Consider the following 25956-nt stretch of genomic DNA (forward strand, 5'->3'; position numbering starts at 1 on the left):
ACTATTGACCTTGTGGTTAGTAGCCCACTGCATAACCACTATACCACCAGGGCTCCTGAGTATCATCTTACCACTCCATAATTGGTCTTGAGTGTTATTATTTTGACAGAATTCTGTTCTACTCCTTACCAAACAAACCCATTGTAAAACTAACTCCCATCCCTTTACATTTCTGGTGGGATATTATCACTTACGGCACCATTCACTCAGTTTTCAAATGCCAACATGGTGCCCTGGGATGACTATCCCCATAGGAACTACAATCGTAAGTCAGGTCCAGAACTTAACCTAAGGTTCTAGCCCTGGCTAAATTCATCTATTCTGATTTAGATGTGTATCTTGTTAATTCCCATTATTGGGGAAGTGTGTACATTGGAGGAGCCAGTTGTGTTCTCTTTTGAGTGACTTGGTTGGTCATTGCAACATTTTTTTTATGATTAATAGGGCTTTAGAGAATAGCAAGTTTTAAAAGCATTTTAGCATCTGCTAACAGAACTAACTAATTAACAAACAAACAATCTTGGAAGAAATATATCCAGAGTACTCCCTAGAGGCAAGGATGGTGAGATGTCATCTCACTTACTTTGGACATGTGGCCAGGAAAGACCAGTGCCTGGAGTAGGACGTCATGCTTGGTAAAGTAGCTAGGCACCAAGAAAGAGGAAGCCCTTCGACAAGGTGGACAGAGTGGCTTCATCAATGGGCTCAAACATAAGAACAATTGTGAGGATGGGGCAGGACTGGGGTATCTTGTTCCGTTGTCCACAGGGTGACTGTGAGTCGGAATCAGTTGGATGGTACCTGACAACAGATATTTACACAAAGCAAATGTGTGTTACTTGCCTACCTAGATAATCTGGACCACCCATAAAATTGTAACTGGTTGCTGTGTACCGTTTTACTGTGACATTTCTCCGTGGTCCAGATTCTTGATGAGTCCTGGCTGATTTGAACTCTGTTCAAGCCCTGTGTTGCTAGTAATGCTTGATGAAATGTTAACTCCTGGGAAATATTGGTCATTCCTTAGCTTTTTTTTTTTTTTTAAGAATAATTTGTCTGAAGGGAGAGGAAGAGAGAGTGGGGCACATCATGGCCCACCAAGCCCTGAGAACGATATTCCTGCTCAGAGAAGCCAATTCACAGAGAGACCATATGGCCGGCCCCACTAGGAGACACGGCGTCCCTCACTGACCCATAACGTTAAGGGGGAAAACACTGTAGACACAGTGTGGGAATTGTGCCCGATCTGACCCCACCACATCGAAGCCAAACACTAAGGTCGTGCAACAGAACAGCAAAGAAAACAGAGCAATAAATTCCCCAGGGAATACCAAAAATAGACTTTGGTACCAGGGCATGGCACCACATCAGACTCAATAGACCTTAAACTATTTACAGGCTTTTCTTTTTTTTGTCATTCGTTTTTGCTCGGTCTTGTTTTTTGCGCATATTATTACATCAGCAGGTCTATCTAGATAAGATAGGCTGGTTAAACAATCTAGGAAAAAAACAGCAGGACCTAGAGTTCCAGGGGGACATGAGAGAGGGGGAGGCAGGGGAAAGGAAGTGGGTGTGAACAAACCCAGGGACAAGGGAACAAGTGATCTAAAATTGATGGCGAGGAGGGTGTAGGAGGCCTGGTAGGGCTTGATCAATACAACAGAGAGGAATTACTGAAACCCAAATGAAGGTTGAACATGATGGTGGGACAAGAGGAAAGTCAAAGGAAATAGAGGAAAGAACTAGGAGGCAAAGGGCATTTATAGAGGTCTAAATACAGGTATGTACATAAGTAAATATATATGATGATGGGGAAATAGATCTATGAGCATATAGTTGTAGGATTAGTATTAAGGTAGCAGATGGACATTGGACCTCTACTCAAGTACTCCATCAACGCAAGAAGACTTTTTCCCATTAACCTGGCATTCATGATGCTCACCTTCCCAACGTGATCACTGAAGACAAAGAGGGTGCATAAGCAAATGTGTTGAAGAAAGCTGATGGTGACCGGCTATCAAAAGATATAGTGTCTGGGGTATTAAAGGCTTGAATATAAACAAGTGGCCATCTAACTGAGAAGCAACAAAACCCACACAAAAGAAGCACACCAGCCTTTGTGATCATGAGGTGTCGATAGGGTCAGGTATCAGGCATCAAAGACCCAGAACAAAAAAGTCATATCATTGTGAATGAGGGGGAGTGCAGAAGGGAGACCCAAAGCCTATCTATAGGCAACTGGACATCCCCTTACAGAAGGTCACAGGGAGGAGATGAGCCAGTCAGAGTGCAGTGAGGCAATGATGAAACATACAACTTTCCTCTCATTCTTTAATGCTTCTTCTCCCCCTCTTCCCCACTATCATGAACCCAATCCTACTTTACAAATCTGGCTAGATCAGAGGATGTACATTGGTACAGATTAGAGCTGGAAACATGGAATCCAGGACAGATAAACCCCTCAGGGTCAATAATGAGAGTAGCAGTACCAGGAAGGTAAGGGAAAGGTGGGGCAAGAAATGGGGAACCGATCACAATGATCTACCCCCTCCCTGAGGGATGGACTACAGTAAAGTGGGTGAAGGGAGACATCAGACAGTGAAAGACATGAAAAAAAATTATAAATTATCAAGGGTTTGTGAGGGCTGGGGGCTGAGGGAGGGAGGGGAAAAAATGAGCTCATACCAAAGGGTCAAGTAGAAAATGTTTTGAGAATGAAATGGCAACAAATATACAAATGTGTTTCACACAACAGATGTATGTATGGATTGTGTTAAGAGTTGTACAAGCCCCCAATAAAATGATTGTTTTTAAAAAGTAACTTATCACTGGACTAAGCTTCTAGCATGCAGGATTTTCTGTCTGTCTTGTTAACCAATGGCATTCTAGAACACTGGAACTGAATGACGACTTGCACTTAGTAGGCATTTGAGAAATAGTTAGTGAGTGGATGAATTATGGAGTGGACTTAAAAGACACCATTGTCCCTGTTGTAAGAATATATGGGGCTCTTTTTGCAATCGCATTTTGCTGATCTCAATCAAATCACTGGAGTGCATTAGCAGCAAAAGTTGGGGTGTGCATTTACACTGTTCACCTCAGATTTATGGTCTAGGCTGGAATGGGCATTCCAGAGGTTTCTGTCTTCCAGAATTATGTCCCCAGAAACCCAAGCTGGAAATGCAATCGTTTTTTACTACATTACACAGACAAGAGTGTATTCATCATTTTTATCTCGCCATTTCTCATTAAAAGCATTATGCCAATATCTCGTCCAGAGGCCTGCCGAATTCCAGCTTCTGTTGAACTAAGAATTGGATGTGTGTTTGAACAGCACGTGGTGGGCGAATGGCAGATCACCTCTTTGGAAATGGAAATATATATATATTTGACCTTCCGCCAGAAGAAATAAATCCTTGGCATAATCTTGCCAAAATGTCATTTGGTTGTGAACAGGGCCCCTCATTTGTCTGACAATTGCCTGCATTTTCGTGCCAGCCCAATGCAGCTTTTTGCCTTGTCTTTTGTTCTCTCAGTCAGCTACATCATTGATAAGATGGATTAATGAAGAAATATTGTCCTTTGTTTCACCATTGGCTGCAATTCCACCTTACTAGAATGTCTGTTGAGTGATTTCTTTCTTTCTTTCTTGGTTTATTTTCCATTGATGACTGGGAAGCTTTTAATCACGTTTCTAATTTGTCCTCATGCTTTCACTTTCATTTTGGTTTAGCCCTTGTATAATATCTCATGTCCTCCCTGGAGGGTGCAAATAGCATGCTTGACTGCTAATGAGAGGTTGGCTCTTTAAGCCCACCCCAAAGTACCTTAGAAGAAGGAGTTGGCAATCTACTTTAAAAAAAAATAATAATAATAATCAACCAGTGGAGTCCAGTCCATTCCCTGACTTGGAGTAAATAACTGGTAATTGACTCGCCAGCAATTATGCTTTTGTTGCTGTTGTTGATCCTAACACTGCACATTAAATTTTATTCCAATAGCAACTGGGAGTAAATCCTTAGGCAACTTTGATGATGATTTTTCTTCTGTGGGTGTTTATTGAATTGTTCCTGTGTTTCCACCAGAAGCCCTGGTGGTGTTAGTGGGTTATGTGTTGGGTGGCTACTAACCATAAGGTCAGCAATTCGAGCCCGCCATCCATCTACTCCATGGTAGAAAGATGAGGATGCCTGTTCTCGTAAAAATCTAAAGCCTTGGAAACCCAAAGGGAGGGCAGCGGGAGTGGGGGGGCAGTTTTACCCTGTCCTGTAGCATGACTGATCTGGGAATCAACTCAATGGTACTGTGCTTCTAATATTGGTGATCGATGTGTTTCCTTTTTTAAAATAAAATATTCCTGGCATTTGCAAAAATGTCCCTCTATAATGTATAAAATGGAAATAACAATTAAGCTAAGCATCTATTTCATTTTTTTACTTTTTGTGTTAGGGTTCTCTTAGAGAAACAAAACCAGGACACGTATGCATTTATATAGCTAGATAAATACAGCACGAAGGGTTAGAACAGCTAATTAGTTTACACAGCAGTACAGAGGACTCAGTTCTAGAAGTTCTTCAACTCAGGAGGGCTTCTGGGTCCAAAGTCAAAAAGCGGACAGCTGAGTCTTCCTTAGAGCAATGCAGACAGTCCAGCCACAGGCAGCAAATAGTAGGGCGGGTCACGAACAGTTAGTAGCTCAGGAGCTTAGTGAAGCAGGCCCAGATGGAATATTGATCTCAAGCAATGCAAGAGACAGGATCTGCCAGCCTCAAGTGTGGCGAAGTAGGTCTCGAAGCTCTAAGGTAGGATAGCTCACAAGTTGAGGCAGAGAACTAGCTAACGCAGCCTCACACTGATCCATCCCCAGAGAGCAAGAGAGAAAAGGGCGGGCCTTGCCAAGCCATTTATCTCTTGCCCTCCAATCAAACTGCGACTTTATTGATTCCGCATGTTCCTATTGACCAAGTTGGCACACTAAACTTACCTATCACACTTTTCTAGTGGACAAAGATGTTTCTAGATTAAGTAAATAGCTATAAAAATGTCCAAATCTAATCCTTTAAAAAGATTCTTTAAAAAAATTATTTAAGAGTCAGTGTTTGAACCTTGTCCTATGAACTTCATTGCCTTCTGCTGTCTCAGTTCACCGGTGACCTCTCTCAGATGTCAAGGCCATCCCCTCTTTCCTGAAAATTCGGTGATTATTTAACATCTTGATTTTGTTGTTCTTGTCCTTACATAAAGAGCAAGTGAATTCCCTGAACCACATACAACTAACTAGTTCTTCGGGGACAATGAGTGGTTGAGGAAGTATTAATAACAGAGAGGGAACCACCCAAGCCTGGCAATGCAGTGAAACACTGTACAGGGAAGTTCGCGTTCAGGATTAACTTCCTCAGGTTATTACTAGGCCTTGAACTTTTTAAACCCCATGTATTACCAGCTTCTTCATTCCTTGTTTTAGTAAATAAATAGCCTCAGGATTGTTGGAATCACCTGGAGATCTGGGGAACCACAGATTGGTGGGCTTCTCTCCCTACATATTCTAGTTCATTAAGTTACAAATGGAGCTCTAAACCCCAAAAGTCACTGCCATTGAGTTGATTCTGACTCATAGTGACCCTATAGGAAAGGGTAGAACTGCCCCTGTGGGGCCTCATCGTATCTTTCTGCCACACAGCAGCTGGTGGTTCTGGACTGCTGGCCTTATACTGACCTTGCACCACCAGGGCTCCTCAGGGATCTGTCGGTGCACCGGATCTTCAGGTGGTTCCAGTGATCAAATAAGTTTAGGGACCTAGGCTCCAAGTGATGATTCTTTCTGATGACTGTCTGTCGGGTTGGAATCTTCCATTAATTGACAGAAGGTGGAGCATTCATCACGCATCCCTGTTCAATCTTTCAGCGGTACCAACTAAGGGGTCTTGATAGCAAGGAAGAAAGAGCAAGAGCAATAGAGAGAAGCCGGGTGTGCAGCTCACCCTTAGTGTGTGGGGGCCGAGCAGTCCTGGCCGGAGCTGGAGGTGTGGGTAGCTGCTGTCAGTACTGCTCATGGTTAAATCTAGAGGTCACCCATGCTCTGGATCTTTTGCTCTGGCTACCCTTCACCTGAAGCGAGACCCATACCAAGGAGTTCAGCTGCCCATCTTTGCACCCCTGCTTGCTTCCTAAGCCGTCTAGAGACGTTTTCTGAGTAAATCCATATGCAATTTTTTTCCAAGGGAGTTTCAACATGTCCTTGATCTCTCAATAACTTTAAATGCCTAACATTGTCATTCAGGTTAGACAAAATCAACTCCTTGACCATGCGTGTTTTTTTTTCCTTTCTCTTATTTTAATAAGATGAAGCCGCCATCCAAGTAAAAAGTAGCCCCTCCCGCCAATCCTCCCTGAAAACAAGGGATGGTGATAGCTGCAGTGGAAACATCAACAAACTCCTCAGAGCCGCTTTCCTCTTCTCCAGCTCAGCGACTGGTTCCATGTGTGGGTGTTCGGTGTTTGGCTAACAGGCACCAAGATAAAGAAGACGATGGCATTTTCTGCTGGGACGCATTAGCCCCCATTCTTTCTAAAATGAAGTGCTTTCCACCGGCTCTCTGGGCTCAGTATTTGGGTCCCCAAAGGGAACTTCACACACGTCTGTGATGACTTTGCCTAAGCAACATCAGCTTCTAAGAAGTCACGCTGGCCCCTGCTCTTTGATGTTGGGGAGAAGGCACCACTCAAAAGGGGCACCAAGTAGTATCAGTCAAGTCTGGGTGCTTATTTCGAGCACCTGCCTTCAAACAGTAAGAGTGTTCTGAGATGGTACTGGGAGGCAGCAGGTGCTGGGGAGTCAAACTGCCAACAAGAAAATCCTGTGTGAGCCTCATCTGTGATTCTGAGCAAATGACTTAATCGCTCTGTGCCTCAGTTTCCTCCATTGAATAGGACAGGCACAAAGTCCAACGTCCGAGGGGAGTCTGGAAGGATGAAAAGGGTTTGCACCTGTTTGCTCACACATGTAGTTATCCATGTGGTGCTCTCTGATTGCCTCCAGCTCATTGTGACCCGATGTACAACAGATGGAAACTGTATGGGTTTCTGCACCATTTTAAATACTCACAGAGAGTACTTAAAAGGATGCAGGATATGCCTGAATAAAGATATTTACTTTATAGCATGCACTAAGTATTTTTGTTTTTTCCAGTTTGCAGAATTCCCTCCAGTAAAAGTCAAAATGTAGACCTGTCATTCTCAAGAATTTCTCAGTGTGTGGTCATTAGCAAACATCAAAATTAAATCTCATTCAAAATGCAGAAAACTATGGCTTCGTGGGGGGTAGGGTATTTGGAGATTTCCATGTTCCCTGTCTGCCTTGCTACGTGACTCCTGGCTTGCCTTAGTGCAGGATGGTTTTTGCTTGTGAAGACTTCAGGATTCCCTCCTTTGGCGTCCACCACAGCATGTCTTTCCAAGGTCTGATTAGAATCTCAAGGAGCAGCGCCTCGATGGTCTGTTTTATCAAAAGGCTGGACAGCCAGGAACAGAATAGATCAGAATGAGAGAGAAAGAGTATGCAACTTTGTCTCAGGATTATCATGCTCTTATCGTTCTTGGGAATACTCTACAGTGTTCCATGGTAAACTTTTCTAAAGTTACTTGGACACATTGAAGAAGAGTGATGTTGTCACCGCACATATACATCCTTGTTCGGCTCACAGCTGGCTACTCTAAACCTGTTAATCCTCTTCTCAACTCCCTAAAGCATCGGTTCTCAACCTGTGGGTCACAGCCCGTTTGGGGGTCGAATGACCCTTTCACAGAGGTCGTTGGATTCATAGCAGTAGCAAAATAACAGTTAATGAAGTAGCAACAAAAATAATTTTATGCTTGGGAGTCACCACAACATGAGGAACTGTATTAAAGGGTCACGGCATTAGGAAGGTTGAGAACCACTGCCCTAAAGGTACACGCTTACAATAAACCCAAGGAAGAGGAAGGTGGGGGAGGGGGCACTAGTTTCAATGGAACCACAGTGGAGTTGGGGAACTGACTCACACAACCCATTCGTTTGAACCAGGAATTGATTTTATTTACAACTCCCAGCTTTTTATTCAATTTCTTCCAACAGGAAGGAGAAGCCAGATTTGCCCACAGTTAATGAGCTCTTGCTGCCTTAAATAGCTGCGGAATATGCAGGGCTGGCTTATTCTTGGTGAGGCCATGCTCCACACACAGCACATGGTCATGTTTGCCCTTTTCACTGCTGTCAAACATCCCTGATTTTTATTCCTGAGTGCATTATTGATGATCATCCTGACTCAGCATCTCTTTGCGGACTCCTCCCCTGTATTTTGATTACTTCGGACTCCTCTTCACACACAGCCTCATTACTGCACACCTTGTGAGCCCCCTTCTCCATGTCCTGATAGAAATGGCTCCCTCCTGAAGGATCAGCAGCATCTTTATTTGCATGCATGGCAAACTGCTAGTGCCTCCTAACCGCCACAAGGCCTCTGTCTTTTGTGTCTGTGTCCTTGCTGGGAATGTGTTTTGTTTTGCTCCCCCATTTCCCCTTCTTCCAGACCAGTGTGGAGTCTATCTTGCTTGATCTTTACCTATTAACTGTCCCAAAACTCAACTTCTTGCGTTCAGGTATATAAGGCTGAAACGCAGGAAATTGGCTTCTTATCTATTAGAATGGGAGTAGAAATGTGAGATGCATTAATTTTACTCTGCATCATATATACCTGGAGGAACTTTACCTGACCCCTTGATGAGTCAATAGTACACTTCTGAAAGTTTGTTAACAACTGTCTATTCAGATGTTCTAATATCTAAGGACCAAAGTAACCCTTGCAGTATTTGCCCCCAAGATTGCTTTGCTTGCGTGTATGTTTTTCAGCTGGCTAGCTGGTTTGAAGCACACTCTGATTTAGGCTCCTCGAATCCTTAGGTGGAGGAGCCCTGGTGGCGGAGTGTTTATCCATTGGGCTGCTAAATGCAAAGTCAGTAGCTCGGAAGCATTAGGCTCTCTGTGGGAGTAAAATGTGGCTTTCTACTCCCATAAATAGAGTCTCAGAAACCCACAGGGACAGTTCCACCCTGCCTTATAGGGTCACTATGAATTGGCATCGACTCGATGGCAGCGACTTTGAATTTTTTCTTTTTGTGAATCCTTAGTTGGAACCCTAGTGGTACAAGCCCTGGTATTAAGTGTGCTGCTGCTAATAGAAAGCTCAGTGGTTCCAACTCATGAGCTGCTCCGAGGAAGAAAGACCACGGAAGTCCGTCTCCATAAAGAAATGCAGTGAGACAGGCCAACTCTGCACTGTAGGGTTGCTATAAGTTGGACTTGACTCCACAGCAGCTGTGTTTTGCTCCAGCTCTTAGAGACTGAGCAAGTCTTTATTGCTGGCTACCTCAGTTTCCCTGCCTTTTCTTCAACTGTTTTCTGATCATGACACACACACACACACACAAACAATAATTTCTGGTAGTTCTCTTGATGGTAATTGAAGCATATTCTCCTGAAGTACACATTTAAAGATGATGTCTGTTCTTTCCCACCCCAAACAAGGAGATAATGGTTATTTTTAATAAATTGGGTTGTTGTGCATACAAGTGGTACTGGCTGTGCACATGTATATTGCAGGCACACCCCTAGAAATCTTCCTGAGATGAAAACTTCTAAAAGCTGTGACTATGGACTCGACAAACGACATATTTATTACAGTCAATATGTTTTCCCTTCCCCAAGTACTGTGCTTCATATGCTGAATAAGGCAGAAGTACAGCCCATTACAACAGCCAGTCATAGGCTGCTAAGCATTTTTTAATGTCAAGTTACCTTCAAGCTCTTATTATTCATACAGCTTGGGGGGGCATTTAAATCCTGGAAATAACTTCCTCTGGTTTATAAGCATTGGCCAAAGGAGTACTTTACTTCCCTACAGCATGAAAGTTGATCCTTACCACTAATAGTAGTCATGATGCACATGCAGAGCCCTTTCTAAGACTATACCTGACTATTAGAGAGCCCCTTAGTCATCTGGCTGCTGACATCAAGGCCAGCAGTTCAAAACAACTAGCTGCTTCATGGGAGAAAAACAAGGCTTTCTACTCCCATAAAGTTTAAAGTCTCAGAAACTCACAAAGGTAGTTCTGCCTTGTATGGTTGCCATGAGTTTGCATCCACTCAATGACAGTGGATTTGGGTTTTCTACCTTGAACTGATGTCAGGTATCTATAAAGAGTTCACTAATGCAATTGGTTTCATTGTGATGCACTCCCAACAGCCCTGGTGGCTGTGGCCTTAGGAATTTGGCTGCTAACTGCTGGCTAGATGATTCAAACCCACCTCCTGCCCCACAGGTAAAAGATGAAGCTGTCTGCTCCCATAAAGATTTACGGCTTCAGAACCCTTAAATAAGGTTGTTGTGAGCCATGGTCGGCTTGATGGCAGTGGGTTTGTTTTTTCTTTGTTTTTCTTTTTTTGGAACAGGTTATCAATTCCTAGCCAGTGTACTATGGGAATAACTCATGAAGGAGGTTTTGACTCCCTGTGTAGAACATCTCATCTATAGGACATACAACTTCTTAGTCTTAAATGGCATATTCACAGTCTTGCTTGAAGAAGGATGGTCTCCAGAACTCCTGGGAATCCTCCTAACATCAGCCCAGATTGAAGCCACTTTCCGCTGCTAACTTTATTCATGCGGTGTGTATGAAACAAACAAATGTACAAATGGAAAAAAAATCAGCCCAGCTGTTGTTCTAATGAGAACAGTTTTTAACCCACTGTTCATTTAACCTTCTCTGCAGTCCTTCTTGCCTTCTGCCTTACCCTGGTGGCAAATGAACACTATCGGAAGGATAAATGAATTCTAGGGTAGTGGTTCTTTATCTGTTCAATCAGGGCAACTAATATAGTGCGATACAGCAATTTCTCAATTAATGAATCATCTGGAGAAAAGAACTCCTCTCCATCAGATTCGTTTCATTAAAACTCATAGCCCGTGCACACAGCTTCTTAGAATATATGAGACAGAGCTACCCATGCGAGACCAGGAGTTTGAATACCCACTTTTATTTTTTTTAATCCAGACAATGTACTTCATTAATTTTTTACGATCTGTGTACAAGCACCATTTTATCTGGGCCGTAAATAGGAAGACTGGCTAGACATGTCTGTGAAGATTTTCACTTGAAAGTGTGAAAAGAAGTTATCCAAAATATCTCCTGGTGCACTCAGTTTAATTTTCATCCTGGTAGAAAAATGGTATCTATATACAACAGAGCATTTCACTTCAACATTTTTACATGTATATTTCATTGGCATTTGATTGCATGTATCATGTTATATTGATCACCGCCATTAATAACAGGAACAGAGAGCACTCTAACCATTAATCCAACCCTGCCATGCCTTGTAACTACTAATAAACTTGTTGTTATTGCTGCTATGAGATGCCACCAACTCGTGGCAGAGCGGCTGGTGGGTTCAAACTACAACCTCTTTGTTGGCAGCTGAGCGCCTAACCTGTTCACCATCAGGTCCTCTTAGTACACTTTAGTCTCTGCATGTGAGTAGGTAGGTACCTGCTCTAGGTATTCCATATAAGTGAGACCACAGCATCTCTCCTCTAATCCCCAGCTTATACTCCACACTTCATAAGAAATTGTTGGAGTAGTTGTAGCACACATATTAGAACACATGCCTGCTTCTTTTTTTTTAAGGCCTGGTTAATAGGGAACCACTTAGATTTTTCCATTGGGTTCAGCATTAAACTGTTAACTATACAAGTGGCAGTCACCACCCCCTCCCCAGCAGAGGGTCGCCATGAGTCAGAATCCTACTCGATGGCATTGTAGGTGAAATCTTCCACCTCCCCCACGTTAAATCTTGCATCCTGTTGCTAGAGATACCGGGTGACACATTCAGGTAGTTTTCTTGTACTTGCTTTAGACCACTCCATCTGGGATGGTTGAAAAACAAAGGGCAAGTTCATATTACTTTCAGGATGGTCTTAAGCGATGCTACTCAGTGTGATCCATGGACTTCTTTGTACCACAGTGTCAATCAGGGGTGAAGTGTGTTGGGCTGTCCCTCTCCCACCCCCCCCCACCCCAGGGAAAACGACTTTCTCAACAAAGGACGTGTTGGGGTGACTTCTTTCTTGAGCAGATCCTTACCTCGTGCAAACCAGCAGTGCAGCGGTTCGATACTTGGTGTGTAATGGGCCTTAGGCGCAGGAAAAGTGATTTTCCAAAGTCTCACACTAAGTGTTATAAACAGGATTTGATTTCAAGTTGTTTATCTTAGATTGGTCTGCTTTTCTTATTATTAGAGAGTTGAATTATTTAGCCTTGATCTGTAACTTATTCTGGCTGGTAGATCTTTCTTTTACATGCTTTGAAATAGGCCATTAATAAGAAAAAGGTAACCCAAGAAAGTCAAAGGGAAGGGGGGATGTGCTTCTGGGAGACATTGCCCTTGTGGACAGACCGCAAATGGGAGTAAAGCCTATGCTTGAAGGCTGCCTGCCGCATGTGCTTGCGGTGGGGCTGCGGGGAACGTGCCTCCAAGACTCTGAGCCCTTCTCAGGTTCTCCTGAGTTTCCTGCTTATGCCAGATGGTGCCACCTCAGTTGGCCACGTTGGCTCATAATTTAGGCAGTCCCTTATAGCAGATCATCTGCTTTCTCCCGCAAAATGGCACATGCGTTTACAGAAACCTTTAAAGCTTCTATTTGTCAGAAAATAGCCATAAAAAGATACTATCAAGTAAGCGCATGGAACGACGCTCGTCGCCATTTGCTATTGGGGAAGCGGAAGCGTCTACCACTGGGACAAGAGCTAGCACACAACTGTGGGCGCACCGCCGATGGGAAACAGCCTGGCAGGGTTGGTTTCTGCTCTTTTTAAAGAAGTGAGCACACACCTGCTTGTGATCCAGCCATTCCCCTGGCAGGTAGTTACTCAGGAAGGAGGGGGAAAGTGTGTCCATACTAAGATACATACAAAATGGGCTCATGACCGCTCGTAGCAGCCCAAGCAGAAGACCACCCTCATGGTTCTCAGTAGGTGAATATGGCAAGCAAACTGCAGTCTCTCCTGGCACCAGAACACTGGTTAGCACTTTCAAGAATTGTGTTGAATGAGAGGAAACCAAAACCCCAACCAAACTCACCAGCACCAATGGAGTCGATTCCGACTCAAGAGCCACCTGATGTAGTCTTTCTGGGACTATAAGTCAGTAGGAGAACAGACTGCCCTGCCTCTCTCCCTTGGAGCAGCTAGTAGGTTTCAGTCACTGAGTTTCAGGTCAGAGCTCAGAACTTAACCTACAGCTTCTTTGAGTGAGAGAAGCCAGGCACTCAGAGTGCATGGTATGTGAATTTTTTTATATGAAGTTCTCAAGATGCAGGGCAGTGGAGTGGGTGGTGATGGGAGGGGGGGTGTGGAGGGTTGGGGCAGGTAGAGAGAAGATAGGGGGAAGAATGACAAAGGGTCCTGAAGAAACAAGTGGGTACAATGGACAGTCATTCTTTTGACTGTGGTTACTGTTTCACCAGAAATGTCTCACATTGTACAAGTATGTCAGTCATATCTGCATAAGGCTTTTAAAGAAAGACACAGCCAAAAGCCCTATTTCCAAGCTGCTCTTTGGAAAGCAAGCAAAAACCCACTGCCATCAAGTTGATTTCAACTCATAGTGACCCTTACTATGAGTAGAACTGCTTCCTGGGATTTCCAAGGCTGTCCATTTTTATGGAAGCAGAAAACTTCCTGTCTTTCTTCTGCAGAGCAACTGGTGGGTTCAAACTGCTAACCCCAGTAGTTTGCAGCCCACCATATCCTAAGTGTCACCGTATGTGAGTGAACGTCAGAGGCAGTGATTAAGACTTTAAAAGACATGTCCCCTATGGAGTACTCAACTAAGCGCTACAGACCGTCTCCGCAGAAATTCACACATAAAATGTTGGCTTCAATATAGAGAGCTACCAGACTTTGAACTACCGAGGTTAAGACACATACACCCACATACCCCATAACATCCTTCAGGGGGTTGGTAAGAGTCCTTTCTACTAATGCGCAGTCCTCCTCCCCAGGCAAAATCGCCTTTGGTTTTTCAGAGCAATACATTAATTCATACCTTTGTCTCCAAGAAATAATGGGCATTTGTGGCTGGCAGGCCTTGAAAGGCAAGCTGGTTTTGTTTTGTTTGTTTTACTTTCTTCATTCTGAAAATGAATCAAACTATAAACATATTGCTGTATCACTGCCACCGGCGGAATGAAGCTACAGTTATATTGATTATACCATTTCACTGCTTTCACAATTACCAATAATAACATAATGATTATTGGACGCTTCCATTATCACTCTGTTCTCCACTTCATAAAACTCTACCTTGAACACATTAAAGGACATTCAGCATCAAAATTAATATATTTTAAAAGACAAATCAATGCTAGCCAGTTTTGCTTTGCCAAACTTTTTCAGGGTTTCCCATCATGCCAAGATAATACTAATAAAAATGAAATTTATCCAGATCTCAAAGGGAATGGCAGATGTATTTCTACATCTCTCTTATTTCCCATTATCTCTTTATCCCTATATGTAAATACTAATATTCTAATGTTATTTATAAAATATAAAAATTATGTAAAGAAGTATAAAATATATAATTATATATAACATATATAATTATATATAACATATAACTATATATTAAAATATATAATTATAAATTAAAAGTAGAATTATAATTTTATATTAATTTATATTAATTACCCCCTACTCCCTATATGTAAATACTAAGTGAAAGCTGGGTGACTAAAATCTTTGACAACTATTGCTTACTTTCACCTTCCTCAGCTCCGATGTTGGGTGAAATGCAAAGAGAAATGGCCTGTAATATACTCATTTCCCATTTCCTGCAAATTGTCTTTCTCATTTGCACTGTCCTATAAATTTTCTAATGGGACTTCTAAAGTGACAGTGTCCAAATTATTCAGCAGAGCCTTGGTTAAGAAACGTATGCATTTTCAGGCAAAAACTGGATGTCATAGATTTGCATGTGGGTAGTATGTTCAACGTTATCTATGAGGGAATAAAGGAAGTAGAAAGTAGTAGGATGAGCTAGCCATTGAAAAGGCCTCAGCTGATCCCATAGGGTCTTTGGAGCTGGGTGATCCTTCCGAGTTACCCTCTCTTGAATCATATTAAGACATCTTACTCCCATGACCAGTCACTGGATGTAGCATAATTCTGGAGCTACAGACTGTCATTGGATGACCCAACTCTCTTTGGCCAAGGGGAATTCCTGAAAGGGGACTCAGCTGAGAGCTGTTAGCCACCAATAATCTCAACAGCAGGGAGAACATCTGGACAACACAGTCCAGAGTTCCCTATAGCCTAGGCCCTGACACTGCTTGGGCCCATCCGGAAATAGTCGCTCCTTTTCCTGGGGCGGGGAGTTGCTAGAGTTGTCATGTTGCTGCTTGACACCTCTGCTAGGGTAAGAAGCTTACCTAGTGACCTCAGCCCTCAAGCTTAAAGAGGAATGAATGAAAAATGGCTCATTTGAAAAGTATTGATGGCCACGGATACCTGATATTGACTGGAGATGAGGCAATCATTAATTTATTTGTTTTGGAAGACTTAAAAGTATTGCTAAGGAGATGTGTGGAAATGTCTTTGAATCATTCTCCTGTCAGGACATCTGAAACTGAAGTACTTAAGGTCTGCGAACCTCCTTGATGGAATACAAACGTGTGTGCCTGTGTTTCCTAGCTTTTGCACTGGACGTTGGTGTCACATAGACCCATTTGTTCATTTATTCATATATTCAACTGACTGACCTTCAGTGACTAGCACTGGACCACAGCAGTGAACAAAATACAGATCCCACACCAACATTATCTTCTGGCTTACAGGAGTGGGGCAAACGGAGCATAGGTGAAGGGACACATTCGAATGCAGTCCATAAATATATCTAGCATGTCAGGGGTGGTGAATGCTGTGAAAAGGGAAATCCCAGATTGAGAGTGAGATGGTGGTGGTATGGGTGTCACATAGGGCATCCAGGGACATTAGCGCAGAAGTCTGAGGGAAGTGAGGGTGAGTCGTGGAGGAGGAACATGTCCCACGGAGGGGGTGGCAGGGACAGAGAGTCTGGAAGGGGCCTGCTTTGAATTTCCAAGGGTCAGACTAGAGACTGCCATGGCTACAAGGGGGAGCCAGCATGAGTGTTAAGGCTAAGCTTGAGATGGAACAGGAGTTGAGCCTGGTGGTATCTTAGAGATTCTGTAGAGCTGCTGCCACACAGTCTCACCAACTTGGTAACTGAAACAACGGAAGTATTGTCTCACTGGTGTGGAGTCTAGACATGTGAATTGAGGTGTCAACAAGATCTAAATGAGCTTGGTGAACTTGGAAACGTTTACTTTGACTCATGGGTCTCAAGGCTATTTAGATGTGAAATTCAGGTAAGATTAATAATAATGCCCACATTTAATCACTAAACTGGTAGCAGGAAGGTGGATGTTCCAAAGCCACCACAGGCGTCTCTTTCAAGAAAGAGCCTGGCAATTTACTACTGACAAATCCACCATTGGGGACCCTCTGGAGTGTAGTTCCACGCTGACATGCAGAAGAATGGCACCAGGACAGGATGGTTTTTATATTAAGTAAAGAGCTTAGAATGGTTCTTGAGGTGTACCCGTTGCTGGTGAGTCCATTCCCACTCACAGCGACCCTATAGACAGTAGAAGTGCCTCGTAGTGTTCCCAAAGCTGTCACCCTTCAGGAAGCAGACTGACTCCTCTCTCTCCTTCTGGAGCACCTGGTGAGTTCGAAAGACAGACCTTTTGATTAGCAGTTGAGTGCTTGCCCACAGCATCTCCAGGGTCCCTTGCTTGATGTCCACACAACTACCTAATAACTATTTACCTGAGCTTTCTACCTGCATGAACAGTTACTGTCCCTGAAAACGCCAAAGGAGCTGCTCTGAGCCAGCAGTGCCTGCATGGCAGGGAGTGGGGATCTTCCTATCTGCCCGGGTAATTGCAATATCTTGACTCCTTGCTTGGCCTTTTGTGTTAACCCTGAGTCTTCTTTCTTAGCCTCCTTAGTGTGATTGAGAAACTCAGTCACATCAAAATGCATTGCCTCCTCAGGCAATACCACTGAACTGTTTGTCCAGCCCCAGGATAAAACCCACATTCTCGCAGTGGCCCATGAAACCCTCCCATAGTCCAACCTCAAACTACCCTCCAACTCATTGCTTGTCATTTTTCACCCTGAGCTTTCTCAGAGAGACTTCCCTGATCCACTCTTCTGTACATCTTGATCACTGCTCTCAACCACTGTTTGCCTGCCGAAAGCCATTGCATTCCCTCATCCCAGAGCTGCACACTCTGATAGTTCAGGAAAAACCATTTGCTTGTTGCAGAAGGCCTATCTTCATATATCCAGCAGATGTCAATAGCTATACTCCCTTGACGTGATGCTGGAGTAGCATGGGCCCTGATCCATATAAGGGGAGACACATGGGGAGAATTCAGTGAGGGGATGAGGGAGAGGAGAAAGGAGGGTGGTGCAGCTAGAGCAGCAGTTCTCAACCTTCCTCGTGCCATGACCCTTTCATACGCTCACTCCCCAACCACAAAACTATTTTTGTTGCTACTTTATAACTAATTGTGCTACTGTTATGAATCGGGCGACCCCTGTGAAAGGGTCGGTCTACCCCCAGGTTGAGAACCGCTGATCTAGAGGCTGAAGAGAAAACCCATGATTACTGGAAGCCACCTGATGCTAGGAGAGAAACGTGAACAGATTCTCACTCCGAGCCTAACTCTCAGATCTCCCTGAATTCTCTTTTAGAAGCCGGGGCTCTTTACAGTCTCGTGCGGCATCTCTGTAGTCTGTTGAGGGTGCACCTTTACCCCAGGGCTGGGGAACCTTTTCTCTGCCAAGGACCATTTGCATATTTATAACTTCATTCACAGGCTATGCAAAATGATCAACTTTAAAATTAGCCTGGTTATTTTGGGTTAAACATCTAACTTTCTCCTAATGTGATGGCCACTTGTTTTTGGTGAGGCAGGTGCTATTAGCTGGAATTGATGATTTCACGGGCCTGATACGACCTGCCTTATTGAGCTGCTAACCGCAAGGTCAGCAGTTCCACACTACCAGCCACTCCATGGGAGAAAGACGAGGTTTTCTACACCTGTAAAGAGTTACGGTCATGGAAACCCCCAAGGGGCACTTCTACCCTGTCCTCTAGGGTTGCTTTGAGTCAGAATGACTCGATGGCAGTGAGTTTGGTTTGGCGTTTTTGATACGGTCTGTGGGCCAGCCATCCCCCACCCCTACCATAGACAAAACAATATTTTGAAGTTATCACCTAGTCAAGTAACCCACGACCAGGTTTTGTCTTTTTTCGTGTTACTATGGGGTATACATCAGACTTGGTATTGATCACTTCTTCCCCCCCAAATTTTCTTTGGAAGTAAAAAAAAAGCAAAGCAAAACACTAGCATCAAGTCGATGCCAACTTTGGGTGACCCTATAGGACAGAGTAGAATGGTCCCTATACATTTCCGAGACTAACTCTTCATGGAGTAGAAAGCCCCATCTTTCTCCCGAGCAGTTACTGGTGGCTTCGAACTGCTGACCTTGCAGTTAGTGGCCTAACGCATAACCACTGTGACACCTGGGCTCCTTTCTTTGAAAATAGCACAGACTAAATAAATGAACTCACTACGCTGCTGAAACATCAGAACTTCATGAAGTTGTTAGGAAATATATTACTATTTGGGGGAAAAGGATGTATTTTTCCACTCATTACTCAGAAGAAAGGCAGAGACTGTAAACAGCCAGTATAGAACTATTCTCTAGCTGTCAAAATGCGGAGGCTTTGGGTAGTACAAGGAGTTGATAGAGAATACCCACCAGAGTTTACCAAAGATGTGTCAGCGGTGCCGCCTCACCTCTGGCCTGCAACCGTCAGGACACGCGGCTTTTCTTCCCTCTTGATCCGGGGAGAGGTCTTGAGGCTCGGCCTCATCTTTCTTTCTTATGCCATTGATAATGCTGGTCATGCGATGTCATAAAGCACGGTCCTTGTGGTTCCTTAGGACAAATGTTATACAAGCAAGCACGTGGAAGCGTCCAGCCCTCACAGTTGTCCAAGCCCAAAGCATGAAGAGGAAAGAAACATAGTAAAAAATAGACGATCCTGGTTGTAAGCGTGTTTGTGCGTACAGGCACACACAGCAAACACATCTGTTTGCTCAGAGTCTTCTCTGGGTCGCTGCTTGCCCAAGAGAAAGCGCTTGAGAGCACAGACAGTGCTGGCAAGAGGGGAAGGACTAGCTTAAAGAAGGTGGCAGAGCCTACACCAGGGATGAGGGCAGTGTGTTTCCTTTGGGCAGGCTGGGAGGGATTTGAAACAGCGGTTCTCAACCTGGGGGTCGGACAACCTTTCACAAGAATTGCCTAATACATCCTGCACATCAGATATTTACATTGCGATTCATAACAGTATCAAAATTACAGTTGTGAAGTAGCAATGAAAATAATTTTATAGTTGGGGGTCCCCACAACATGAGGAACTGTATTAAAGGGTCGTAGCATGAGAAAGGTTAAGAAACACTGATTTGAAATGAGGTGTGATGGCCACTGAAGAAGCAGACTCCAGAAACCCCATATTTGCTGGCTGCTAAGTCCTGGTGGCGTAGTGGTTACTGCAAGGTCAGCGGTTGGAAACCACCAGCCAGCTGCTCCTCGGGAGAACGATGGGGCTTTCTCCTCCTGTAAAAGTTACAGCCTCGGACATCACAGGGGCATTTCTACCCTGTGCTCTAGAGTCACGCCCTCTGGCATCGGCTGGATGGCTGTTAGTTTGGGTTTGAGGTTGCCTGAAAGATAATAAATTCTGCATTATATTATGTACTTGAGAATCTCTCACCACCAGACCTCCCCAACTCTTCCTTCTTAGCTCATGTTCGTGGTAAAGAGCATCCTTATTTTTGAAACCCAGGTGCACAGTCAGGGGGCAGGAGAGAATGGTGGCACCCACCTTTTTTAATGAGCATTGCGACTGAAAGAGAAATTAGCATCACCCTGAGTTTTGTGTGATGTCAATTAAATGAAGGTGTTTCATCGCACTTTACAACAAATTAGAATCAACTGAACTGAAAATAAGCCCAGCAGCTGGTAAAAAGGAAAGGGGAGAGTGACCAGTTTAGCTATTTCTGCTTGACGCACCTCAGAGGGGATCTGAATGTCTAATGGCCCCGAGGTGTGGGAGTCGCAGTTGGAGAGTGCCGTTTCTAAGATGATGGGTTGAGCTGCTTGCACATCAGTCTTGCCCTCCAGTGTACCACATGCTTAGCGGTGTGCCTTGGAAATTGGCCCCACTACACATGTCTGTGCATCAGAGAGAAGGTTATGAAATTAGTGGAGGACAAGCACCCCACTTTTGGCTGAACATTAGCGAGCAGACTGGAAATCGATGACCTGGAATGAGGCCGTAAATCATCCACACTAACTGAGAGATGCTAATGAAAGGACTGAAACTCATCTGCAGACTTGGTGGCTCCTCCCGAAATCCGAGGCACTGTCAGCCCCCTCGTGTCTGGAGGAAATGGGAACCACATCCGCGCCATCGCAGAGATTTGCAGGCAGTCAAAATTCCCTGACATCATAAATTCTGGCTTTGGTGAGCAGGATGCCACAGCTGAGCCTTTCACTCCATTAGCCAGGGTTTTGCATGAATCATGAGCTGATTTTAGGATCTAAAAAAATGACCCGAGGAAGGGGCGGGGGCAGGAGCACACACAGGCTGTGTCATGAAGAAAAGTCAGTGATAACCAGTGTGTGCACACGTGCGAGCTACTGAGGAAAAAGTTTGGTAGGGAAGGACATTAGTAAAAATGTCACTGATTTCAAGTGAGCAACAGATGAAGATAAAATTATGCTTGTAATTACAGTTAATAAAGAGAAATAGGCCAGATTGAGTATATAGTTTTCCATTTTTTTCGGTCCTCTACAGCTGTCTAGCTAAACGCAATAAACGGGTCCGCAGAAACTCCATGCTTCTACGGTGTTTGGAAAGTAAAGTCTGCACACACTTCCTTCCAGCTCTCTACAAACTATACTCGAAACACTTTGACCTTCAAATATTTTTATCTTTAAAAGTAGGGCAGTTTGGGTAATTTTTTCAGAAACCTAATTACTGAAGTAGCATAAAGTTTTCCTCATGAAAAAGAAATAGGGTTTCCTTCCCTAATGTCCTTGATACCAATCCACCCCCATCCCCTAACCAATCGCCGTAGCTTGACTTTTGGTACTGTGGGTTTGGATATGGGCAGGGGAAAATGTCAACTCTCCACCGTCTCTGCCTTTTTGGTGGGATTCTGGTCTTACACAGTACCCCACTCCAGGGGAATAAGCGCTGAAAGACTGCCTTCCCTGCTAGGGTATCAAAGACACCGTGGCACCAGAGAGCAGGATGGGTCTCTAAGAACCAGGCCAACACTGAAAACACATCATCCGTACCGGGCTCCAAACTGACAGCCTCCATTGTTTGGCCCTGTTCAGCTGACGCAGGTGTTGTTCAAGGTAGCACTTTATTCGGTTGATAGATCAGTGTCCCATGAAAGCATTAAATCATATGCTGAGCTTTAGAGGTTATCTACAGCATTCTGTGACTTTTATACAAATGGGTCTGGACAGTAGAGTGAATTTATAGGACAAGAGTTCAAATGTGATGGCCTCTTCATGTCCAGAGAAATTGTTCTTTGTAGTGTCTTCCCTCTTTTATTTTGTACTAAGGAGGCGTGGTGGCTCTGTGGGTTAGGCATCAGGCTGCTAACTGCAAGGTCAGCAGTTCAAACCTATTCAGCCTTTCTGTGAGAGAAAGATGAGGTTTCCAGCTGCCATAAAGATATACAGTCTTGGGAACCCTATATAGGCCCCTAGTGAGTTCGAATGGACTCAGTGACATTGGGCTTGCGGTTGGTTGGTTTTGTACTGCCCTCACCTGGCTATTCAGTTTCTTTTAAATGAGGACCCCAGGAGAATGAAGGGGCTTTCTGCGCCTGTTAACAGTTCAAGTCTCAGAAACTCACAAGGGCAGTTCTGTTCTGTCCTCTAAGGTCACTGAGAGTCAGAATTGACTCTGTGGCAATGAGTTATTTATTTATGTATTTATTTTTGGCAGTGAGTTATTAATGTTTAATAGGAACACTGGATGTGACTACCGTGTCTACTTTCCATTAGAAAGTAGTTTCTCCTTTCATTGTATGAAATGTGTTGACAGATTGTGATTAATTCAGATGTGCCTAGGTACAAGATTGCTGGTGATGCAGCAAATCTGGATATGCAGGTAATGTGGTCATCGACATGGACTGTGCAGTGTCTGCAGATCATTCCTTTGCGGTTCATCACATCATTAGTCACCTTTTATCAACTGTTGGAAATCCAGTATTATTGGAAGTTCACGTGGACACCTTTTCTCTGCGTTTGTGTTTTACAGTGGCTGCTAATTTACAGAAGATTGTAGATGATCCCAAAGCGTTAAAAACATTGACATTTAAATTGGTAAGTGAGAAGCCATGGAGAGAAGGTGGGTGTGTTGCTGTGCTTTGCCAGTAAGGAGTAACAACGACAGAGCCTCCTATAACCTATTTGCTGGTTTTCCGTTCATTTCCTTTGGGACCGATTTTTGTGCTTGTCATTTGCATCGTCAACATTTTGAACCCTTTTCTGACGGTGACCAGAAATTTCCTGTCAAATGGGCATGCCTTGTTCTTTTACAATCGCCTCTTTTGTTTAACTAAAAAATGGCCATTTGAGAACCTTGTAACCTCCACCATTTTCCTTCCAGTTTGTATGTCAACTTGACCATATTTGACTGAATTCAAATTCACCCTCCTACCAAAGCACTATTCCTTACGGTGAAAGCCAAATATTCCAACTTTTAAAAATCTGAGGTTGAGAGTTGGGGAAATGGTCTAGGATAATTGGAAGTGATTGTAGAATAAATAGCTCACAAGTGAACAAAGACATGGTTTTAATACCACATTTTCAAATCACAAGAACGGATTCTTATAAGGAAGAGAGAATCCAAGTTTGTCTACACTCATTATCATCAGCACTGTCGAATCAATTTAGACTCAGAGCAACCCCGTGCGACAATAGAATGGCCTCGTGCGGTTCTTGCAGGCTGCGGTCTTTACAGGAACCAAGCGCCAGGTCTTGCTCCCGTGGGACCAACTAAGTGGGCTCCTTTTCTGCCCCAGTGCATTTGCAACAAAGACGGAGAACACCAGGCCTTAGGAAATCAAGACGGATGGTGGTGTGACCCAAAGAAGAGGAATATGTGCAAATAGTCAAAAGTGACTCTTTCCTGAAACTTTTGCCTAAGAGTACTCTTGCTGAAGGTCTAATCAGTAGCTCATTTTAGAATTATTAACGAATACTACCCAGGGCCAGTCAGAATGCCCTGGCAATCTGAAAAAAAAATCTAGATGACCAGCACTTGGCTGGAAGCGACATATATTGATGATCTGGCCGTTTAAGTTCTTGGGAAAATTAAATGGCAAATGTGTGTGGCCAAAAGTGCTGAATGATTAGTTACAGTAAATGGGAGCCTGGTGCTAATTAACTTTGTGGCTCTCACTTCTCAGCTGGTTTCAGTCGGCAAGGCCATGTGATAAAAGAACACCAAAACTTTCGGAGGAATTTATCTGAAGAAATTCTCTCTGTTTGGGTAATGAAAGAACGCTTTATTCAGGCTTGGCATGGTAAATTAGCAAATTGGAAAGAGAAAAAAAAGATATTCCGATTTGGAATGGCACTGTCACCTCTATTATGGTCCAATTCACCTACCGTTTTGAAACCACTTTGTCTTTCCTTTGTGTGCGGATACATTTATGAGACAATGTCACCATGTGTTTGCTTTTCACGTTAATGTACATGTCCCTCTTACTTTTTACAAGTAAGTTAGCTAGAAGGTAAACCCAATCCAGAGCATGTCTCTGATGTACAACAGGTGCAGAGGGATTCAAAGGCTTGTGCTAAGTGATTCTAGTCGTCTCTAAACTTGCACACCTGGAAAGCAGCAATAGCAGCAGCCCCAGCCCTCTTTCGGTCTGAATTATACACTCTTCTTACATAGTAAGAATAACATAAAGCCTCCACCACATCTACCCTCATCAGTTTATAAGCTCCCAGGCATTCCCTCGGGGGGGTTTTACCTTGTCAGCTCCACATCCAACACCCTAGCAGGATTCCATCCATGTTTGCTGAGATTCTTGCACAGCTAAATTTGTACCAAACTTCCTTCTTACCAACCCTCACCAACCTAGACTCTGTTTGCCGTATGGGAGCTTTAAGCTAGAGAAACTCTCCCCCAACTCCAGGAGCTTATGCTCCACTGTCCTCTAAAACTGAAGCTCCTGACCAGGGCTGGTGAGGACCATGCCCCCACACCTCCCTTTAGATCACCCCCTTACTTCCTTTATCTCCCCTCTCTCTCCCTCTCCTTCCTACCCTCCTTTAACTCGCCTCCTCTCTCACTATTTCTCACTCTCTCTTCTTTTCTCCCCATCCTTTTTGCATCTGCTGGCTCTGGGCATGTGCTCCCCACCTCTCCTCCCACCCGTGGAATATTCTTTTCTCCCAGTTCGTCCTGGCCTCTTCTTTCTGTTGGTTTTCTTTCTTAAGAATGCTTTCTCTGACATCTAGTCCTGGCTTAAGTCCACCTCCCATATTCACCCCCACAAGGGGTGATTCACCCCCCCCCACAAAGATTCTATATTGAAATTGTGTACACTCTTACTTGTATCTCTGTTCTATCTCAAACAACATTTTCTACTTTTTTTCCATCTAGATTTCTTAACTCATTGCAATGGCCACAAATAACTCGCAGACTTTAGGGTTTTTAAGGAAGCTGATAGGTTACAACACATGAAAATTGCTGAGGATACAGGCATTCAATCAGGACATGTTACCGGGCTACTAATAAATGCCCAAAGGGCATGCTACTCCACTGTAATCCTCAACCCAAAGGTTTTCACAACCTTTCAGCTCAAACTGTTATAAGCCAGCCAGGCCTCCAAATTAAGTGCCCAGAGGCAGTCCATACCAGTAAGCCACAACCTGAAGGTGCTCAGCTTCCATTTCCATGAATCACCAAGCCTGGCTCTCCCAATTAAGTACTAAGAGGCACCTCACTCCCCAAGCCCATCTCCTGCCCAGAAGCACCCAGCTTCCTTTGCTCTGTGGGCTGAGAAAGGCCACTTCTTTGTCTCACACTGTGATTCCTGGTTCTACTGCTGCTCCTCTGATGTCACAGCTGTGTGCGGGATCAAGGAGGTTCACTTCTTAGGGATCTCAGAATCCACAGCACACACTCCACTCCTGACTTGCTGGGAGTGCGATTCCCCTCCACAGTCCTGCTTTTCAGAGGGCTCATTTGATAGCAGTCACAATGAATCCTGTGAACACTGACTCACAGGTGAATCCTGCCAGTGCCTTCCTCCACCTTCTTAACCAGACACATGCAGGAACCCATGAAAGTGTTAGAGATTGCCAAGAACAGTGGTTCTCAACCTTCCTAATGACATGACCCTTTAATAGAGTTCCTCATGTTGTGGTGACCCCAATCATAAAGTTATTTTCGTTGCTGCTTCATGACTATAATTTTGTTTCAGTTATGTTTTCCGATGGTCTTAAGCGACCCCTGTGAAAGAGTCGTTCAACCCCCAAAGGGGTCACAACCTACAGGTTGAGAACCGAAGAACCATGTTAAATAGTTCACTGCCCCTGCAGTACTTGTAAGAAATCTAGGAAGTCCTCAGCTCTCTCGGATCTCTAGTGCCCAGCACATTGGATGACACCACATGGGGACTTAATAATGATCGAAACGCATTAGAACAACACAAACCTCAT

At 44.0% G+C, this 25956-nt stretch overlaps 1 protein-coding gene across 2 annotated transcripts in view; it reads left to right on the forward strand.

Moving 5' to 3' along the window:
* Positions 1-25956, forward strand: part of STK39 (serine/threonine kinase 39) — a 365110-nt gene that overhangs the window by 314598 nt on the left and 24556 nt on the right. For both annotated transcript variants that reach the window (XM_075529482.1, XM_075529481.1), the window contains one exon: positions 22538-22602. In XM_075529482.1, the coding sequence (XP_075385597.1) occupies positions 22538-22602 (65 nt within the window). The remainder of the gene's footprint in view (positions 1-22537; positions 22603-25956) is intronic.

This window comes from Tenrec ecaudatus, chromosome 13 (assembly GCF_050624435.1).
Source record: "Tenrec ecaudatus isolate mTenEca1 chromosome 13, mTenEca1.hap1, whole genome shotgun sequence".
In the NCBI taxonomy this organism is placed as follows: Eukaryota; Metazoa; Chordata; class Mammalia; order Afrosoricida; family Tenrecidae; genus Tenrec; species Tenrec ecaudatus.